Source organism: Pararge aegeria, chromosome 19, assembly GCF_905163445.1.
Source record: "Pararge aegeria chromosome 19, ilParAegt1.1, whole genome shotgun sequence".
In the NCBI taxonomy this organism is placed as follows: domain Eukaryota; kingdom Metazoa; phylum Arthropoda; class Insecta; order Lepidoptera; family Nymphalidae; genus Pararge; species Pararge aegeria.
The window spans coordinates 1833014-1853724 of NC_053198.1; the positions used below are offsets into that span (position 1 = coordinate 1833014).

General features: G+C 34.8%; 3 protein-coding genes across 4 annotated transcripts in view; 1 reads left to right on the forward strand and 2 right to left on the reverse strand.

The window, feature by feature from the left end:
• The window catches only part of LOC120631968 (nephrin-like), a 153525-nt gene that overhangs the window by 125667 nt on the left and 7147 nt on the right, over positions 1-20711 (reverse strand). The gene's annotated exons all lie outside the window — the stretch shown is intronic.
• LOC120631969 (protein ANTAGONIST OF LIKE HETEROCHROMATIN PROTEIN 1-like) lies at positions 12948-15530 on the forward strand. 2 transcript variants are annotated; one of them, XM_039901685.1, is made up of 3 exons: positions 12948-13285; positions 14308-14464; positions 14593-15530. In XM_039901685.1, exons 1-3 carry the CDS (start codon positions 12975-12977, stop codon positions 14641-14643), a joined length of 519 nt encoding a protein of 172 aa, XP_039757619.1. In that variant the 5' UTR covers positions 12948-12974; the 3' UTR covers positions 14644-15530. The 2 variants fall into 2 exon arrangements, with proteins under 2 accessions (XP_039757619.1, XP_039757618.1); XM_039901684.1 differs by having other exon boundaries at positions 14308-15530.
• LOC120631971 lies at positions 13322-15595 on the reverse strand. The gene is made up of 2 exons (XM_039901686.1): positions 15428-15595; positions 13322-14196 (listed from the first exon to the last, which is right to left on the reverse strand). Exons 1-2 carry the CDS (start codon positions 15558-15560, stop codon positions 13550-13552), a joined length of 780 nt encoding a protein of 259 aa, XP_039757620.1. The 5' UTR covers positions 15561-15595; the 3' UTR covers positions 13322-13549.

Genomic DNA, 20711 nt, shown 5'->3' on the forward strand with positions numbered 1-20711 from the left:
ATGGCGAGCTTTCGCGCTCGCCCCACTCCCCCGGTGACGCCGTAGCAACCCCTTAGGAGGTTATCGGCAAGTGTCCTTCCGAAAAAGCAAAAAGCACCGCATCGCACCGCAATAAACGCAGTGCGTGGACAAAACACGTATTCATTTCCACGAACGTGACCGACTTTTTACCGTAAGAACGTTTTTTACAATTTTAAAACAAATAGTTTTAATATAGTAAAAAACGTTATAATAATAATTTACTGATGATTCATAAGGTATATATTTAGATATTTTTGAACCACAGTAATTAAAAATATTTGTATAATGTATAAAACTGATATATTTTTTTGATGATAGGTTAAGCAAACCATGAAAAAGTATTCTTCAATGACAAGGTGTTATTGATAAATAAAATTTGCAAAAATACTAAAATGAAAAATAAAAATAACAGAAATAATGTATTTGTTTCTTTACAATGAAAACGCGTTTCACCTAACTCAATTCGAGGAGCTCTTGTCTTTTGATGTAATGCTGTCTTAAGTAAAGTCGGAGCTAATGCTTTATAGTTTCTTGGTTTACCTGCTGGATATGTTATCTTATGTTGGGTTAATCTGTAGGATCTGATTCTTTAAGTGCAATGATGTTATTTCACATATATTTTTCAGTGCTGTTAAAAAAAGTGATTTCAATAACCTCTCAGACTCAAGCACGTGAATAATTAATTAGATTTAAAAGAGTTCAACAAATACACCGTTTCGTGGATGTACTTGACTTGTCCTATTTTAAAGGTGGGAAACCTTTAAAATAGGAAATCTATTATTATAGGATTCTTCAATCAGATAATAATTTGGCAAGATTGTACACTGTACAATAACAATAGTACTTTTTGATGCAAAAAGTACTATTGTTATTGTAAAAAATGTCTTCACTAAAATTATGTCAAATAAATATATCATCTTAGGTACAAGGGACAAGTGAAAAGCCTATTGCTTAGAATCCGCGTAGCATATTATTTCACCGTCGTTATTAATGATTTGAACAAGTATATCCTTTATGTTCATAATAAAAAGTGTGAGACCAAGGATGCACCCTTGTAGTACGCCTAAATTTAAGGTTTAAATACACCTTTCAAAAGTAGTCCCTCTAATACAGTGTTTCCTTTCTGATAAATAGCGATTCGAAATCAGTTAACTGCTACGCTTTATTCCCAATTTGTTGGGATCGTAAATCTATTATTATTGTGATCGAGAGAGTATCAAACGCCTTAGACAGGACTTAGTATACAGCAGTACTAGTTTTATTATTATCCAAGTAGGCGGACAAAAACAACGAATAATACTGTAAGTGAAGATGGAAAGAATGAATCAGAGTTGAAAACATAGGTTATTGAGTGAGTTATGTTAGTTATAAACGTAGCACGGAGGGCCGATCGACGTTGGAATTCCAAGCAAAAGCAGATACGGTCGCGATGAAGAGCGATTTTACAATGTTAGTACTACGGCTAACAGAGCCTGGCTGAAATAATGGTTTAACTGTGGCTAACTATCTACGCTGTGAATTAGTCTTAATGTTGGTTTGTTAGGACGTAAAAGAAGGACTAAAAATACGAAAGTTCCTGGAGCAAAAGTAGCATATGTTACTCTCCGATCTTTTAACTTATTTTATGCCAAAAATCTAGTCGTTTGGTTGCTTAGTTAAGGCGTGAAGGAAGGACAAACAAACAAACACAATTTCACATTTATAATATTTGTATGGATATTAACTATTAAGTATGGACGATTTCGGCTTTTTATTGGGGTGGCGCTTAGGTCTCTCTCTATATTTGTCGTTGATCTTTGGCACGCGGCCAGGACATGCCGATCTCTAAATAATATCGTGTCGCGTGCGATTCTGTATTTAGGACGCTTTTGATGGGGGACGAGGCTATTATTGGAGCATGGTGGAAAGGATATGTGTATGTTTGTAACCATAATATTCTCTTATGTTGTTAGTATAACGATTTAAATTATGTTTTAAAGCCCGACGCAAACTATTAGATCAGATTTTTAAAGTCCAATAAGCTTAAGTTCACTTAAAACTGCTTTGCCTGCTGCTTAAGAGTCATCCCCAAAATGCTAACCAGTACTTGAAAAAAAATGTTCATTAAACCTTTCGGGGTTTATTTGTTTATTATTATTAGATCCACAAAACAGGTAATAACTAAAAGTAGGTCTAAATATAAGTAATAACAAGTTTTGTTCTAAGCTACAACCCAAAGTATGTGTACACAACTTGGAATTAAATTAAACAAAAAGTAAAGATAAAATTAAAGTTGAAACAAAAAAGAATAACTTAAATAATAATGTATATATTATTTCCCTAAAGATTATGTGGAATAGTGCTTAATAATTTGATTTTTAAAAATATTTATTCTTTTGTTAAAAATGATTCGATTAACAAATTAATCGATATTCGATTAATGAATGTGATTAACACCACATGTTTATTTTTTCTTTTACTATTGTTTCTCTGTAGTTATATAGAAATTCTTAATTGAAACCGATTGGCTCAGTGGGCAGCGACCCTGCTTTCTGAGTCCAAGGCCATGGGGTCGATTCCCACAATTTATTATATTCTATGTTATTGTCCTTTCAAAGTCAAAGTCAAAGTCAAAAATATCTTTATTCAAGTAGGCCCATAGGTGGCACTTTTGATGCGTACATAAGAATTACACGGTAGTGAGAAGATTTCGATAACCACATTCGTAAACTTAAAACTAAAGCTACGAGGGTTCCAAACGCGTCCTGGTCTAAGAAGAAGCCCACAACAAACTTAACCGGGTATTTTTTATGATTATGTTGTTATTGTTTAGTCGCGAGGATTCAGTTACGACGAACATAAGGGGGCTGGCTGAAAACCAGTGCTGCCTTTTTTAGTAAAGTCAAGTCAAGTCAAATATTTCTTTATTCAAATAGGCACATAGATGGCACTATTGATGCGTTATTATATACAAAATGTGTACATAGCAGTGAGTAGTGATGGCGATAACTACAACCGTAAACTTAAAACTAAAGCTACGAGGGTTCCAATCGCGCCCTGGTCTAAGAATAAGCCCACAACAAACTTAGCCGGGTGTTCTTTTTGTTATCACCATCTCACATTGTAATTAGAAAATATTTAAAAAGCAACCTGGTTAGAGCAATTGTTTAGGTACACCCAAGATTTTTTGTCGTTTACGTAATCTTTTATACTACAATATGACTTTTCTATAAGCTTTCGCTTAATACAAACTTTGAACTTCTTTAGTGACATCCCCAAGATATCTACCGGTAATTTATTGTAAAATTGTATACAATTTCCTTTAAATGAATTGCTTATTTTGTGTAGTCTAGTGTACTGCACTGCAAGATTATTTTTGCTTCTAATGTTCAAATTATTGCAGTCACATTTTCTTTTAAATTTTGATACATTTTTGTGAACATACATTAAATTTTCAAATATGTATTGGCTATAGAGTGTCATTATTTTAACATCTTTAAATTTATCTCTCAATGACTCTCTCGGACCCATTTTATAGATCGCACGAACAGCCCTCTTCTGCAGCACGAAAATAGTGCCAGTCAGCTATACTGAGCGAGCTCATTTGTCACACATTTTTTTTTAATATTTTAACAAATTTATGACACAAATGTGTGACAATAAAGACGATAAATAAATAATAAATAAATAAATATACTACGACAATACACACATCAACATTTAGCCCCAAAGTAAGCATAGCTTGTGTTATGGGTACTAATATGACTGATGAATAATTATATGAATAATATACATAAATACTTATAATATATAAATACACACCCAGACACTGAAAAACATTCATGTTCATCACATTATTCAGTTGTGGGAATCGAACCCACGGCCTTGGCTCAGAAAGCAGGGCCGCTGCCCACTGCGCGAATCGGCCGTCAACGACGATTTTTCTTTCTTTTCTTAAATTGTCACGGTGAAGGCAAACATCGCGAGGAAAGCTGAATGCCTGAAAGTTCTCCATAAAGTTCTCAAAGGCAGATGGAGTCCACCAAACCGCACTGGGCTACTACAATAAAACCCTGTAGTAGGCCAGTAATAGGTTCATATGATAATGATGATGCCACGACCCATTTTATATTTAAACTGAAGTACCCTCTGCTGCAAGAAAAACTTATTTAAAACTTTTCTTCCCTGAGATAGTTTAAATTTAAACCTAGCCAGTCATCGGAGTACTATCGTAGCTATCTGACACGTGCCCTGTCCCATCTTGGACGACTATTTTCGCCCCCTGGCACGCTGCCAATGCCTGTCTAAATACTTCCTTCTTGGGTTTATTTGAAAAAACTTGTCACTTTATGCCAAATTATTACTAATGAATAATTTTTCAGTAAATAGTACTTTAACTAACTTACTATTAATATTAAAATTTTGTATCTATATTTGGGCAAATAAATGAATTTGAATACGAATTTTGCAGGCAACCGTTAGTTAAAAAAACAATACAAATGACTACTCGCGCCCTGCGGTTCTACCCGCAGTGAGTAAGTCGCGAATGTTTATGTATACCCTTGGAATTTGATGTTTTTCCAGGACCAAAGGTAGCTTAACCTATAATTCTATGCCATAAAGTAAAGTAGCTTAAAAAGCATAGGCCGTAAAGAAAGGTCAAACAAACAAACAAACAGACACACTTTCTCATTTAAAATATTAGTATGAACAGAGTTATATCATTACCATCTTACCGAACAGGTAAGCCCGTTACCATCTTAGACTGCACGATCACATACCACAAGGTACCGCAGTCAAGGGCTAACTTGTAGTGAATTTAAAAACCAACCAAGTACACACTCAGAAAGCTAAATAATATTATTCTATTCTAATACACTGTCAGAAAGATTTATCCCTTTAGTGTTTAATTATAAAGCAGTTATATGCGGGTCGTTAGCCCGATTGGCCGGGGCCGATGCTACTAATTTGTCAACCGCTATTTCTACAACCATGCAAACAAGCACTCATGCACCTAGGACATTATAATAGGGCGCGTCAGTATGTCTGTCTGCACGGATTTTGCTGCGGTCTTGTGGTTTGGTTATAACATAACATCCTTACTAATATTGTACAAAGTGTAAATGAAAACCGAAATAATACTTCACAGGCTTTTGAAGTACATTATGTACTGTCTCTGAGACTTATCTGTAAAACCGAATCGCACTGCCATAATTTTTACTGAAAAAAATCAGATCCAGCCCTAACATCGCATGCTAAAATTAAAATCAAGTAATTACTTCCACTTCAATACGTACGCATCGCGTAGCGTAGGTATTGTGCGCGTGTCGGTCTTTTATCTTCAATAGGGTTGTCATAAGTAAACACTTAGAATGTTTTGAATTCGGTTGTATGGAAAAATAAATATGCTTCTTTTCATTTAATATTTGTACAGGGTGTTTCTTTATGAAGAATTTCATAATTCGGTTACACGTCGTATATGCGAAATTATGTTTGTTTGTCATTAACAAATCAACTTGATTTTAGCTAGATTAAAAAAACGGAGAGTAACGTGAGCTACTTTTTATGTTAGGAAAACAAACAGTTCCCATTGCAGTTGTAAAAAAGCGCAATAAACTTAAGAAACGCGTAGGTTTTTCTGACGTAAAAAGTTGATAAGTTGCTTATTTGTGTTAGTGAGGGCGTGAAGAAATGACAAACAATCAAGCAAACAGACATACTTTCGCGTTTATTCTATCAAATAACAATATGTAGTTAGGATTGCAGAGTTTTGCGTATAAGTTCACTCAGGAATCATAAAACTTGTTACTAAGGGCATTGGGATAACTCTCGTAGGAAATAATGTGGTGATAAATGAATGGCATCGGTCGTGCGAGCTAACGACCTGTTTGGACCGCGTCCATATTGTGACACCTGTTATTTGTGTGTAACCGGTGAAAAGGGTCACTATACTATAGTATTGAGTCACGAATGAGAGTAGTATACAATACTGTGAGATGAGAAAAATTAATTTAAGCCCCTGAATTTCAATAAAGTGTCCATTATTATACTAGTCAAGCTTTTTCATTAGTAGTGAAAAAATGTATTTCGGCACTTTGTGGTGGACATCTTGAAACAATTTTTATCGAACTTTCTCGATTAGTTCGCCGAAAAAAACACAAAAATCCGTTCATCCGGGAAACACGATGCAACAGATAGACCACCGCCAACCTTATAACACCCTGTTTATTTACTTCGGTGGTTAATAAAAAGGGTACTACTGTTCACTTATAGGATTGGGACCTAATATTTTTATAATTGAATTATTAGATTAACTCGTTAACTCTTTATTTGTATACCACATCATTTACATAAAAAAAAGAAACAAGAAAAAAAGTAGAATACAAGAGGCAGCCTTATTGCTTACTAGCGATCTCTGCCAGGTAATTACTTCAAATTAGAAAAAAAGGAGTTTCTACTTTTAAAAAAATATCAAAATTTATTTATTTCAAACAGGCTTGCTAACTCTATCAGCACTTTTAAAACAGCAAGTGGTAGAGTCACTACAAACAAACAGTTTGTAGTGACTTTACCACTTTGGAAGCTAGAGTCTACCGAGAAGAAACCCGCTAGAAACTCAGCAGTTGCTCTTTTCCAACATTTACAATTTGTAATTGAACACTAATTTTCATTGAGATAAAGAGAGAAAGATAGAGCCGGGTGCTTCCAAGCAAGTTACTTTGTTTAAGAAATTCAATTGCAAAGAGAACTTGTTTTAATAAAAATGTTTTGAGGACAATGCTTATACTGATGCTTTGGTAGATCCAAAGTTACCTTAGAAATCCCTAACCCTATCCCTACCCCTACTAATATAATAAATGTCAATGTAAGTTTGTTTGTTACGCTTTCACGCAATAACTACTTAACCGAACCTCATGAAACTTTGTACACATATTCTTGGAAGTGTTAAAAGTAACATAGAATACTTCTTATCCCGACATTAAGCTCGGTTCCTTTGGGAGAGGGGATGAGTGTTTGACGATTTTACGCCATAACTCCGACAAATTATAACCGATCTAAATAATTATTTTTGTTCTATAGTACATAGGTTGTAATATGTGTTTAATTTTGTCCAAACTGTGGTTGGAGATAGAGGACCGAACTCCTCAGCGGACCACAGAAAATCCCTTATTTAAGGCTTAGCGATACTGAATACTTAATTTTTTTTAGATCTACATTTAAATTTAATGCCACGTCAAAAAACTAAATCAAACGCAGAGGAAGTTCCCGTGACTTCATCTGCGTTTGATTATACAATAGCTAGTCATATTATAAAAGCAACTAATCATTACTTTATTATTTAGACACTTGTTATTTGGGTAGAGAACATGAAAGTATATAATTTATAGTATTGAAATGCGTGTTATTTGAATCCAGGGTAATATTAAAGAGACCTATGGTATGATATTGTGATTCTCGTTAATTGAGTGGAGATAAAAGGGCCACTATAATGAATGAATGAATAAATGGATGAATGAATGAATGAACGAATGAATATACTTTTATTGCAACACCACAAAAATTACATAGAACAAAAAGAAAAGTATAAGAACACAACGTATACAATTTGGCGGCCTTATCGCTACACATTCGACGAATACGATTTCTTCCAGCCACTATACTTCAAATATAGAGACACTTGCTATTCGCGAAGAACAGATGAAAAGAGTAACTCAACTATTATATTGAGGCTTATGTTATTTGTGTACTGAAAGGGGTCGCTATACCTGTTAGTGATATATATCATATCATTGAAAAAAGGGGTACCTACTCTGGATATTTTGAATTCTCGAGGCAAGAAGTAAGGTGTTTTATTGTACTGCAATTATAATTATCTTTCTCTATGTGGTTATTTGTACAAAATATATGACATATACTGTACAAATACTCAATGAAACTATATTCATATTGCAGAAAAGAGCTGTACGGTCAATATATAAACTTAAATCACGTAAATCCCTCCGTGAAAAATTTAAAGAAATTGGTATACTTACGGTAGCCTCACAATATATTTATAACAATATAGTATTTGTAAGACAACACATTAGTCTTTATAAACAAAAAGTGGATATAAACAGTCGACTTACAAGAAATGGTCATAAATTAGTGACATCTACATATCGTCTGCGAAAGGTGCAGAAGTCATTTGTGGGATTGAGTATACGCTTTTATAATATAATTCCTAAGGTAATTTTGGACCTACCAATGCATAAGTTTAAAGAATGTGTTAAAACACATTTATTACAGCGAGGTTATTATACAATTGATGAGTTTCTTAATGACAAGGTTGCTTGGAAGCATCCGCCTCCGCTATCATCTCTCGCAAGATAGAAAAATGAATGTTAAAATGTAAAATGTAAATTTTTGATGTTGGAAAAGAGCAACTGCTGAGTTTCTTGCCGGCTTCTTCTCGGTAGAATCTGCCTTCCGAACCGGTGGTAGAGTCACTACACACGGACAGACTTGACGTTTCAAAAGTGCTTGTACTAGGCCTACTTGAAATAAATGAATTTTGAATTTGAATTTGAATTTTTTGAATTTGAATGCTTATCGAATAAATCGATTTAAATGCGAATTTATAAAGATTTTTATGCTTGTCGTCATTTAATTTTTGGTAGTTTAAATTTGATAGCTGTAGCCAGACACGCTTTGCATATCAGACAGATATATAATCTGTCTCATATTAATTCCCGTTTCCATGATAACTTAGGAATATAAACAACCTATTTACAAACACTCCTTTATATATAAAATCTTACTTTATGTAAATAAAAAACAATTACTTTATGAGTGTTGCAAACATTGGCATACTGAAGATTTTTTAAAGATTGCCGATAGTGGATTTTATTACGAATTAGCGTAGCCAGCCCGCTTCGCCGGGCTAGATTTTGCTTTATTCTATTTAAACAATAAACTTACATCATTCAATTTTTAATGTAAGTCTCATAATATATAATATATTAAAGATCGGATAATAAAATCTGAAAACAAAATACAAACAATCTGGAAAATTGTTAATAATGAATCTGGGAAAACTAAATCTCGAGACGGAAATTTTGAATTAATTATTAATAATAATATGGTAACTACTGATACAGAAGTTGCTAGTACTTTTGAAAACTTTTTTCAGAATGTTCCTATTTTGTTAACTGATTCACTAAATTCCTCACCTACTGCAGCTCAGAATTTATTAAGAGGCAACATTAATGAGTGCAAAGTTTTATTTCATTTCAAACATATAGATGCATCGGATATCAGTAAAAACTTCAAGTTGTTAAAATTAAAGAAAACAGGTGATATATGGGGAATGTCGGTAAAGGTAATATCTCAAATTATTGACGTCATTGCTCCTCTTTTAGCCATAATTTTCAATGAATGTGTTGATTTAGGTACTTTCCCGAACCTAATGAAACATAGTAAACTCATTCCTCTATTTAAATCTGGTAATAAAAATGATATAAACAATTACAGACCTATCTCAATCTTACCAGCTCTTAGTAAGATATTTGAAAAAATTATATTAAATCAACTCTTATATCATTTTAATGTAATAACTTACTACACCCTGAGCAGTATGGCTTCACTAAAGGTCGTAGCACAACGGACGCAGGCGCTAAACTTATAAAACATGTTTATGATGCCTGGGAATGTTCACAGAACGCCATGGGTGTTTTTTGTGATCTATCTAAAGCTTTCGATTGTGTTGATCATAAAACCTTGCTTCTTAAGCTAAGCCACTATGGTATCCAAAACGTTGCACTAAATTTGGTTGCCTCTTATCTCAGCAATAGAACCCAAAGAGTTTGCATAAATGATGCAAAGTCTCAGGGTTCAAATACCTCAATGGGTGTCCCACAAGGCTCGATTTTGGGTCCTTTTCTATTTTTAGTGTATATAAATGATCTACCGTACCATGTCAGTGGAACATGCGACATTGTATTGTTTGCAGATGATACATCTCTAATTTTTAAGACTGATAGGAGTAAAGATAACTCTGACGAAGTAAACCGTGTTATGTCGCATGTGTCGCACTGGTTTACAGTTAACAACTTACTTTTAAATGCAAAAAAAACAAAGTGTGTCGAATTTATCTTACCAAATGTAAAGAAAATTGATAAAAATATTATGATAAATGGTGAATCACTAAAAATAGAGACTTCCACAGTTTTTCTGGGCGTGACCTTGGATAATAAGCTACAGTGGGGTGCCCATATAGATTCACTAGCGGGTAAACTACTTACTACGTACTACGTACTTCGGCTGCCTACGCAGTCAGAAAAATTAGACAGATTACTGACGTTGAAATAGCTAGGCTAGTTTATTTTGCGTACTTTCATAGTGTTATGTCCTATGGAATCTTGTTATGGGGTAAAGCAGCTGATATCGAAACTATATTTATATTGCAGAAAAGAGCTGTACGGTCAATATATAAACTTAAATCACGCGAATCCCTCCGTGAGAAGTTTAAAGAAATAGGCATACTTACTGTAGCTTCACAATATATTTATAACAATATAGTATTTGTAAGACAACATATTAGTCTTTATAAACAAAAAGTGGACATAAACAGTCGACTTACAAGAAATGGTCATAAATTAGTGTCATCTGCATATCGTCTGCGTAAGGTACAGGGATCATTTGTGGGATTGAGTATACGCTTTTATAATATGATTCCTAAGGTGATTTTGGACCTGCCAATGCACAAGTTTAAAGAATTTGTTAAAACACATTTATTAGAGCGAGGTTACTATACAATTGATGAATTTTTTAATGACAAGGTTGCTTGGAAGCATCCGGCTCCGCTTTCAGCTCTCACAAGATAGAAAAATGAATGTTAAAATACAAAATGTAAATTGTTGATGTTGGAAAAGAGCAACTGCTGAGTTTCTTGCCGGCTTCTTCTCGGTGGAATCTGCCTTCCGAACCGGTGGTAGAATCACTACAAACAGACAGACTTGACGTTTCAAAAGTGCTTATATTAGGCCTACTTGAAGTAAATGAATTTTGAATTTTGAATTGAATTTTATTAAATCATTTATTTCTCTCCGTATTCATTCTCTTCTATTCTCTTCTCGAGCGGGTGAAGATCATTATATACACCCATGTACACCCAACAATAGAATATCATCATAGTAAATAAAAGCTGTATTTGACAGTTTGACAGTTCAAAAATAGGAGTACTCCGATCGTCAGCAAACTTTACAGGATTACTCGCCAGATCAATCCAGAGATTCCCTGAAAGTTTCATTGAAATCGGTCCAGCCGTTTCGGAGCTTATACGGAACATACACACACACTTTCTCTTTTTATATTTAGATAGATACCGACCGAAGCAATGCAAAGCCATAATAGAGTTAAATATAGTCAGTTTAAACTCACAAATACGATTATTTAGATCTCTTTAGGACAATTACGCTCCTCGTACGGTCTTAAAAATCCTAATGGCTTAGTAGAATTTATTTACCCGGTTTATCTGGGCCCGAGTGAATTAAGCTTTAGTATCCATTATGTAGGACGCTAAAACTACCGAGATAAATTTATTTTACTAAATTAATTTATTTAGTTGTGTACAGTATATTTATAACGTCATAAATAAATTTTAGAAGCAGAATCCCAAACTTCTTTTTCCAGTAGAGAGTCATAACCATAAGTTTTGACTCTCTGATTACTAATAAAGAAATACTAAATAATTATCCCTTGATTTTTATATGAAAATTAACATTGCCCATAAATTTTCCGTTTTTTGTTGCATAAATCAATTTACTTTTCATCCCGGGATGAAATGTAAATTATATCCGTGTTCAGTATGCGAGCTCTCACCGTACTAAATTTAAAATAAAATAAAAAATATACTACGACAATACACACATCGCCATCTAGCCCCAAAGTAAGCGTAGCTTGTGTTATGAGTACTAAGATGACTGATGAATATTTTTACGAATAATATACATGTATACTTTTTAAATACTGATAAACACCCATGCACTTAAAAACATTCAGGTTCATCACACAGACATTTTCCAGCTATGGGAATCGAACCTACGGCCTTGGACTCAGAAAGCAGGGTCGCTGCCCACTGCGCCAATTGACCGTTAAGTTTCACCAACCTTTCATTATTACACTACTAAAATTATCTAAATAAGAGTATTGGAGTAAATTCAAATGGCTCAGTTTGGCTGCGGAGAGCTTTACGACCGGTTTTTAGTCGGCTTGCCCGGGTGAAATTGGATTTAGATCCGGTTTCATTAATTCTGTAACTTTTAAGCTCCGAATCGGGTATTGATTTCTATCCGGAAACCTCGAAACAGTAGCTGTGGTGTGACTGATTGGCGGATACAAAAAAAGATAGAGTGATAGATTTTAGAGCTGAATAGATTTCGTTTGGGATCGAGAGCGAGCGAGCATATTTTTTAAGAAATCTGACTGAATACCTTTGTTTATAACGGGATACTTAAAGTTTTTTGTTTATACTTAAAGAACATGTCCTTATTTTTGATGAACTCCCTGGCACACCAGCGAGCGCTGGCGGCTTAACGTGAGAGGTCCCAGATTCGTTCTCCATCAGGGACAATTATAATCGGTCGTGGCTAGGTACCACTATAACGACAAAGACGGTTCACTAAGCAATTTAGCGTTACGGTTAGTTGTTGCGTAGAAACCGGTAAGGGTCCGTTCACACAGACCGGCTCGGAGAGCATCGGCCTGCTTTTTTCTTTTCACACAGACCGGGTCGTATACGCTTGGAATTGGCCGGAGCGGAGCCGCCAACTATTTCACATCGACCGGCTGGAAGAGATCTGAAAGCGGGTGCGGTTGGATGTGCTCGGAGCCGGTCGGATGCGCTCGGAGTCGGGTGGATACCCTACAAAGGCAGTGCCAGTATTCCGCGCAGTCTAAGTTTTGTTTTCGGTGTGTTAACGTGTGCTTTTCGAAACATGGATTTAGATAGCTCCGACGAAGAAATATATTTGTTAGCAAGATTACTTGAAATAGAACATAGGAAACGTAAGCGCAAGCGGAAACAAATATGGGTAAAACATATTTGGAAAAACAGACTAATCCATGGGGAGTTTCACACCATTTTCGAGGAATTGAAGAGAGATAGCCTAAAATTTTATGAGTATTATCGTATGGAATATTGGCAATTTTTGAAATTGACAGATTTGTTAAGAGTACATATAACAAAAAAGACTACAAATTATCGTTGCACCATTACAGCCGAAGAAAGGTTAACGGTAACTTTAAGGTAAATAAAAAACAATTATTTATACTAATCATGTTATTTAGATCACAAAATCACAGCCCTCCATTTATTAAGCATTGTTTACGTTAATGAAATGTAAATTACTTATACTAATCATGTTAAATAACACAAACATCTAAATAGATCACAAAATCACAGCCCTCCATTTATTAAGCATTATTTACGTTAATGAAATGTAATTAAATAGTACAGATTTGTGTGTGTTTAATTATTATTATTATAATTATTATTGTTTTTGATTGTTTATTATTTTGTATTTTGTGTGCTGGTATTGTACCCGTAAGTAGTCTGATCTGGATAGTTTTGAGGAATATAGGTTTCGTTTGACACTAGGTAAGTAGATTGATTAGTCGATGGCGGTGAATTTATAGACAAAGAATAATTCAAATCTGTACTATTTTCATACAGACTTAATTCAGCTTCATTAACAATGTTAAACACGCGCCTTTTAATTCGTGCTTGGACTTCTTTTGGGAATGTTTCCACTGTATCTGACATAGACAAAAAAAAATTACGTAATGCCTTGTCACGGGGTGTAGTATTTCTTTTTTCTTCAAGATACTCTTCGAAAACCGTAGCAACATCTTTGCTTAAGCGTGGTCTCTTTTTCGAGCCAGAAGTACTTGCAAGCGATTCAACTTCAGAATGGTCAGAACGTTTAGATGATGTCGATGGTGGTGGTATTGGTGTGCCAGGCTCTGAATCATCCGATGATAATGTTACATTAGATATTTGGTTTCGATTGCGAAAAAATGGTATTATAAAAGAAAGTTCTTTTTCAAATTTTATCAATTTGGACGTAGTTGCACCATCGCCACTCTTGCCTTTTCGGTTATAATAGGCTTTTCTGAAGTTATCTCGCAGTTTCTTCCAACGATCCTGGCACTGCGTCACTGGAAAGAACAGAAATGAAAAATTAATAACATAACTCTTTTTTATTTTATAGTTCGTTTTGGTACGGCAGTCTTATATTTCTATTTTGTGTGTTTGTTTTATTTTTACAGATTCCTCATCACTGGTTGCAGTTTCAAAAACTTGTCATTTAATTTTCGAATGGGAATTTCTACAGTTCATTCAATTATTCATGAGACAATCAGAGTAATTTGTGATGTTTTGATGCCCATAGTTATGCAGATGCCAGATGAAGAAATGTGGGAAAAGGTTTCACGTGATTTCTTTAATATTTGGAATTTTCCTAACTGTTTGGGCGCTATAGACGGAAAGCATGTCAATATACAGGCACCAGATAATAGTGGAAGCTTATACTATAATTATAAAAACTTTTTCAGTACAGTGTTACTAGCTGTGGTCGACGCGAAATACAGTTTTTTAATTGTTGATGTCGGATCATATGGTAAAAATAGCGACGGCGGAATTTTACAGAATTCAAAATTTTGGAAAAAACTCAACACCAATAAGTTAAAGCTGCCCCCAAATAAACCTCTACCTAGTACCACTGAAAGCTTACCACATGTTTTTATAGGAGACGAGGCATTTCCTTTGAGCAATAATATATTGCGGCCGTATCCAAGAGAACAAGCAAGAACAGAATTATCAAAAAAAGTATTTAATCTGCGTTTAAGCAGGGCAAGAAAAGTCGTAGAATGTGCATTTGGAATGCTAACTCAAAGATTTGAAATTTATCAAAAACGAATGAAAATTCAGCCGAAGTACTGTGATTTAATTATATTAGCAACTACATGTTTACATAATTTTTTAATAGAAAATCGGACGCCAGGACAAGAGAATGAATTTCACAGCAATATAAATTTATTAACAGCAATAACAGACAATAATAATGAAAACAGTTCTAATAGCGACGCAGTTCTAACCACAAGGAATAAATTTAAGGATTATTTTTCATCAAGTGGTGCTTTAGATTGGCAAGATCAAGTGGCTACGCGAGTTTCTTAAGTTATATTTAATAAAAATTGTCTACTACATAAGTATATTCTAACGATCAGATACTCAAACGAGTTTTTAAAGTAAGGGCGCATTTAAACTCATGTTATTCCTATTTTGACTTTGAATCTAACACGTCGCAGCACGAGTTTAAGAAGCCCTTGCTTTAAAATTCGTTTGAGTATCTGGGGGTAGGTGTAAAACAATGAAAACCTTACTTACCACTTATTCCGAGACATTTGCTAATTTCCTCCCATGCATTGTCTTTCATTATCCGATCGCTATATGATGGCTTGGTTATGTCAAATAAACACTCATATTTTGACACGAGTATTATTAATTTTTCATCATTCATCTTTTCGTACAAGTACGCACAACTATTACGTTCAAATGTTGCTATCAAAATGGCGGTCGGCGCGGCCGCAGCGGGCACGCAATCGGAGCCGATCGGCTACGCGATAGAGAAAGAGCACGCAATCGGAGCCCATCGGCTGCGCGAGCGAGAAAGAGCACGCAATCGGAGCCGACAGGCTGCGCAAGCGAGAAAGAGCACGCAATCAGAGCCGATCGGCTGCGCGAGCGAGAAAGAGCACGCAAGCGGAGCCGGTCGGCTCCTTTTATTACTTCACACGAAGCGCGTTCAGGCATTTTTAATGACAAAAAAGGTGCAAATGCAAAAATAAACTTTACTACAATCACTCAAAACACTGTTTCCAACGTGATAAAAATCTGCTCTCCTCTCCGAGCCGGTCTGTGTGAACGGACCCTAAGGGGTATGGTTTTAATATAACTGACATACCCCTTACAGGTTAGCCCGTTACCATCTTAGACTGCATCATCACTAACCAGAAGGTGAGATTGCAGTGAACGGATAACTTGTAGAGGAATAAAAATAAATAACAAGTGTTGTGAATTAATAAATAAATAAATAAATATACTACGACAATGCACACATCGCCATCTAGCCCCAAAGTAAGCGTATGGGTACTAAGATAACTAATAAATATTTTTATGAACACACACATAAATTCACCCAGACACTGAAAAACATTCAAGTTCATCACACAAACATATTCCAGTTGTGGGGATCGAACCGACGGCCATAGACACAGAAAGCAGGGTCGCTGCCCACTGCGCCAGCCGGCAGTCTTTGGTATTTGTTAGCATAGTTGCGCAATGTTTTGTCAGCTTCCTTTACTGCCAATTTAAGAATAATTATTGCCTATAACATTATATTTTCTTATACTTGACAGTTCGCATTTCAAATATCGTTTAACTAGTTAGCTAGATCGTTTTGGATGAAATTTCGGGATTTTATTATAATGGCGTGCGAGGGGGTAATCTCCGAGCGGTCGATAGGCCTTATGCCTCCATACCCGGGTCATATTCGCAGGTGAACTATGCTGCCCTGGTATTAGTTTGCCCCTTTCTAGGGGCTAAAGTCCGCCATCATTCTCGCGTCACTGTCTGTGAAGTGGATCAGAAATCGGTATTTTAATGAAAGAAAGAAAGAAAATACATTTATTCATGTTAAGTGTTACAAACAGTACATGTTATAATAATATAGTAATAAGATAGTAACAATGTCTGTGTGTAACACCAGACAGAAAGGTTGTACAGCTCAGCATTTGCAATGCATTTTAGGTACATGCATGCCGCTGATTTTAAGCTGAGACCCCCGTGACGATACGGCAAACTAAATAGTTAAATAAAAATAAAGAAATAAATGAATAAACAGGCACAGGTTATTCCCATTAAAGTAATAAAAGTGATGAAAGCAGCAAAATTATTAATAATTGAAAATCAGAAATAATGCTAATTATATAATAAATAAATAAAATGTTGCAATTATATCATTAGTTTTAATATAGTATAACCCCTACTACTATTATAAATGTCAGTGTAAGTTTGTTTGTTACGCTTTCACGCAAAAACTACTTAACCGATCCTCATGAAACTTTGTACACATATTCTTGGAAGTGTAAGAAGTAATATAAGCATACTTTTTATGCCGACATTAAGCTCGGTTCCTTTGAGAGAGGGGATAAAAGAGTTTGATGATTTAACACCGTAACTCCGTCAAATTGTAACCGATTAAAATAATTGTTTTTATACCAAGTATAGAGGTTATAATATGTGTTTAATTTCGCCCAAACTTTGTGTAGATCTGAATGTGGTTGGAGATAGAGGTCAGAACTCCTCAGCGGACAGCAGCAAACCCCTCATTTAAGGCTTAGCGATACTGAATACTTAATTTTTTTTTAGAACTACGACTAAATTGAATGCCACATCAAAAAACAAAATCAAACGCAGGCGAAGTCGCGGGCAACAGTTAGTATAATATAATGCGATTTGTATATAAAGATAACAGATTAACTGAAACTCTCATGCCCACCTCTATATAATTGACAAATCAATCGCACAGCCTTCATATCCTAATGGGAGTCTGGGGGGATTTTGATCCAGTAGATTGCGTTGTTTTACCGGGTAAAATGACGTCTGCCGGATCTGTTAAAATAGTATAAAAGACTTAATAATCATTAATTACTGGAAAACACAAAAGTCGATTTCGTTTCAATTTAAAAGTTCTATTGGTAAAGTTTGAATATCCGCTATAGTTAAATAATGGAGTCTACGTGCAGTAGCAGTTCTATAAACCACTGTAATGTCCCCAGATAACTCGACTCTATCCGACTTGCATAATCCCTATAAATAAAATATCACCCAGCCTTTCCGAAGAGATTCACCAAAAGTTTAGACGAGTAAAATTTTAAACTTATATATTTTTTTATTTTATTGTTTAAAAAATAAATTGTAACAAACATTTCCCAACATAATTATATTAATACTACGTTTTTATTCTGCGAAAACTATCTTATTTCCTGGGATAAAAGGTAGCCTATGTGCTATTCCAGACTACAATGTATTTCTGTAAAAAAGCGCATGTCTTTTTCCACAGCATAGATAGCATGCATACTAAATTTCAAAGAAGTCTGCCCGCGGCTTTGCTCGTAAAAAAAAAACAAATTTTCCCTTGGGAACTACTTAAGGAATCTGGATAAAAGGTAGCCTATATTCATTTCCATGTCAAAGGCTACATGCATGCCAAATTTCATCCAAACCCATTCAGCCGTTTTGTGTGATTGAGTTACAAACATCCACACTGTGAAATGTATAGTGTTTTATATATATATATTATATATATATAATATATTGAATTGGTGCTGGAACAGCAATCATAAACTAGAAGATGCAATGTTGTTTGGAACAAAGATTTGGATTTCTCATATGAAATTGCACCCATACAGCGGCCATATTGGTTTGGATCTATAACTTATAGCCAGTGGCACTTTAAACGATGTAACTGTACCTTTTACTTCTTTTTGTGGCTCTCTCTCTACTGCTGGAGGTGTTTCGCCGATAGATGTCATCAAGCGTGGCGTTTAGCCGTAGTACATAAACTATACAAGCGTCCCAACTCTAAAATATATCTAGGGCAGTAGTAGACATTGTACGATTGGTACAACAACCACCATTTTTCACTTAACAACACATTTTTTATTTTTATAATAGAACTAGCCAAATGGCCTGTTTTAAGCGGCTTCTCTGTCACACTATAAACTTTAATTGTCTTTCCATTCTGGCGGAATTATTATTATGTTTTTATTGCTTTTGCATCGTATACTTTTGTTTTTAAACGATTAATGGCGGTTTAAATTCAGCTGAATGAGCCTTGCATGATATTGGAGATTTTTATATGCCTTTGTGTTCAAGCAATAAATACATTTTTTAATTATTCCTTTATTTATTTACAATTTGGCCCCCCGAACCGGATTCTTGCTAAAAATAGAAAGCAAAACTGGGAACCAAGCACGCATACAAGTTAGATTCCAAATAAATAAACTTTTTTTTTATTCCACTACAAGTTAGCCCACGCCTGCAATCTCACCTGGTAAGAGATGATGCAATCTAAAATGGTAACGGTCTAACCTGCTTCTAGAAGGACAGTAGCTGATAACCATCTTAAGGGTGGGAAACCCACAGTGTCACAGATGGGACGAGCGCGAAAGCTCGCAATGAAAAGAGCCCCAGGCGATATCAAGGCGAGGTAGGGGTATGGCAGTTATAAACCCGAACCCCTAATTGGCTACGCGACATCATTCCGCAATGCTACACCATTTAGTGGCAGGTCTTTGTGAGTAGGGTGGTAACTAGGCGGAGTAGGTGCAAATATTAACATGTCTATATAACCGTCATGTCAATGTCAAAAAAAAAACTTTATAGTAATGTATAATAATAATAGTTTATTTATTGTGGTAACAACCCAAAAAGGACAAAAGTACAAAAGTAAATAATTAAACATAAAACATTAGTAATTAAAAATTAAGAATATATAAATAAGTATTTAATTATAACAACTACTTTCGCCAAAGGTTGTCTGGGAGAGATCGCTTCAGCGATAAGACCGGCTTTGCACACTAATATACTAATAATTAGAAATAGAGCTGTTTGTGGAGAAACTCAATGTACATATTCTGTGTATAACTGAGCACTGGCTCACTGGTACACAAGTAGCAGTAAACATCAATAACTTTATATTGTCAAGTGCGTTCTTCAGAAGGACTGCAATTCACGGTGGATCTTTAATTTTTGTACGTAATAATATAATTTGTAAAGAACGAAAAGACATAGTTGGTCTTTCTGTTGAACGCATTGCAGAACTGTCTTGTGTGGAGCTGGAGCGATTTATAATAGTGAGTGTATACCGACCCCCTTCAGGTGATTTTAGCGATTTCGAGAATGTCATGGAGGATGTACTAAAGCGTTTGAGTCTTTCTACTAAAAAAGTAATTGTATGTGGCGATTTCAATGTCAACATTTTACTAGAAAATGCAACAACTGCTAGATTGCTTAACTTATTTAAATGTTTTAATTTGTGTCACACTTTTAGTGAACCTACTAGAGTAACTGCAACTTCAGCATCCTGCTTAGATAATATTTTTTTCAATTGTGACATTTTAGATAAAAGAATAATTAATTATTTAAGGTCAGATCATTGTGGTCAACTTATTACTGTTTTAAATACTATCAATAAAAGCAGACAAATTATAAAGTGTAGGCCAATAACTAAGACTAAATTATTGCGATTCAAACGTGAAATTTCTGCGAAAATCCCTGGTATTGCGTGCGAACATTTTCATCCGGACAGTCTTTATAGTGCACTATTTAATACTATAAACAACGAATTTAATAGAGTATTCAACTTTAAGCACATCAATGTCAGTAATAAATTAAAATTTAGTGACTGGGCTACTGTAGGTATATATAAAAGTAGGGAGAAGTTGTATGAGCTGTATGATGAAAAACAATTTAATCATACCACAACTTTCGTAGAACACGTAAAAAAATACTCTAAAATATTTAAGAAGGTTTGCACTAATGCGAAATCGCTACACATTAAATATAGTATAATGAAATCTGATAACAAAGTACAAACAACCTGGAA

Coding starts and splice junctions, on each gene's coding strand:
- LOC120631969 (XM_039901684.1), top strand. CDS start 12,975: ATGGATTTAGATAGCTCCGACGAAGAAATATATTTGTTAGCAAGATTA. Junction 13,286..14,307: donor AGGTTAACGGTAACTTTAAG/GTAAATAAAAAA, acceptor TTATTTTTACAG/ATTCCTCATCACTGGTTGCA.
- LOC120631971 (XM_039901686.1), bottom strand. CDS start 15,560: ATGAATGATGAAAAATTAATAATACTCGTGTCAAAATATGAGTGTTTA. Junction 14,197..15,427: donor CAAATGTCTCGGAATAAGTG/GTAAGTAAGGTT, acceptor TGTTCTTTCCAG/TGACGCAGTGCCAGGATCGT.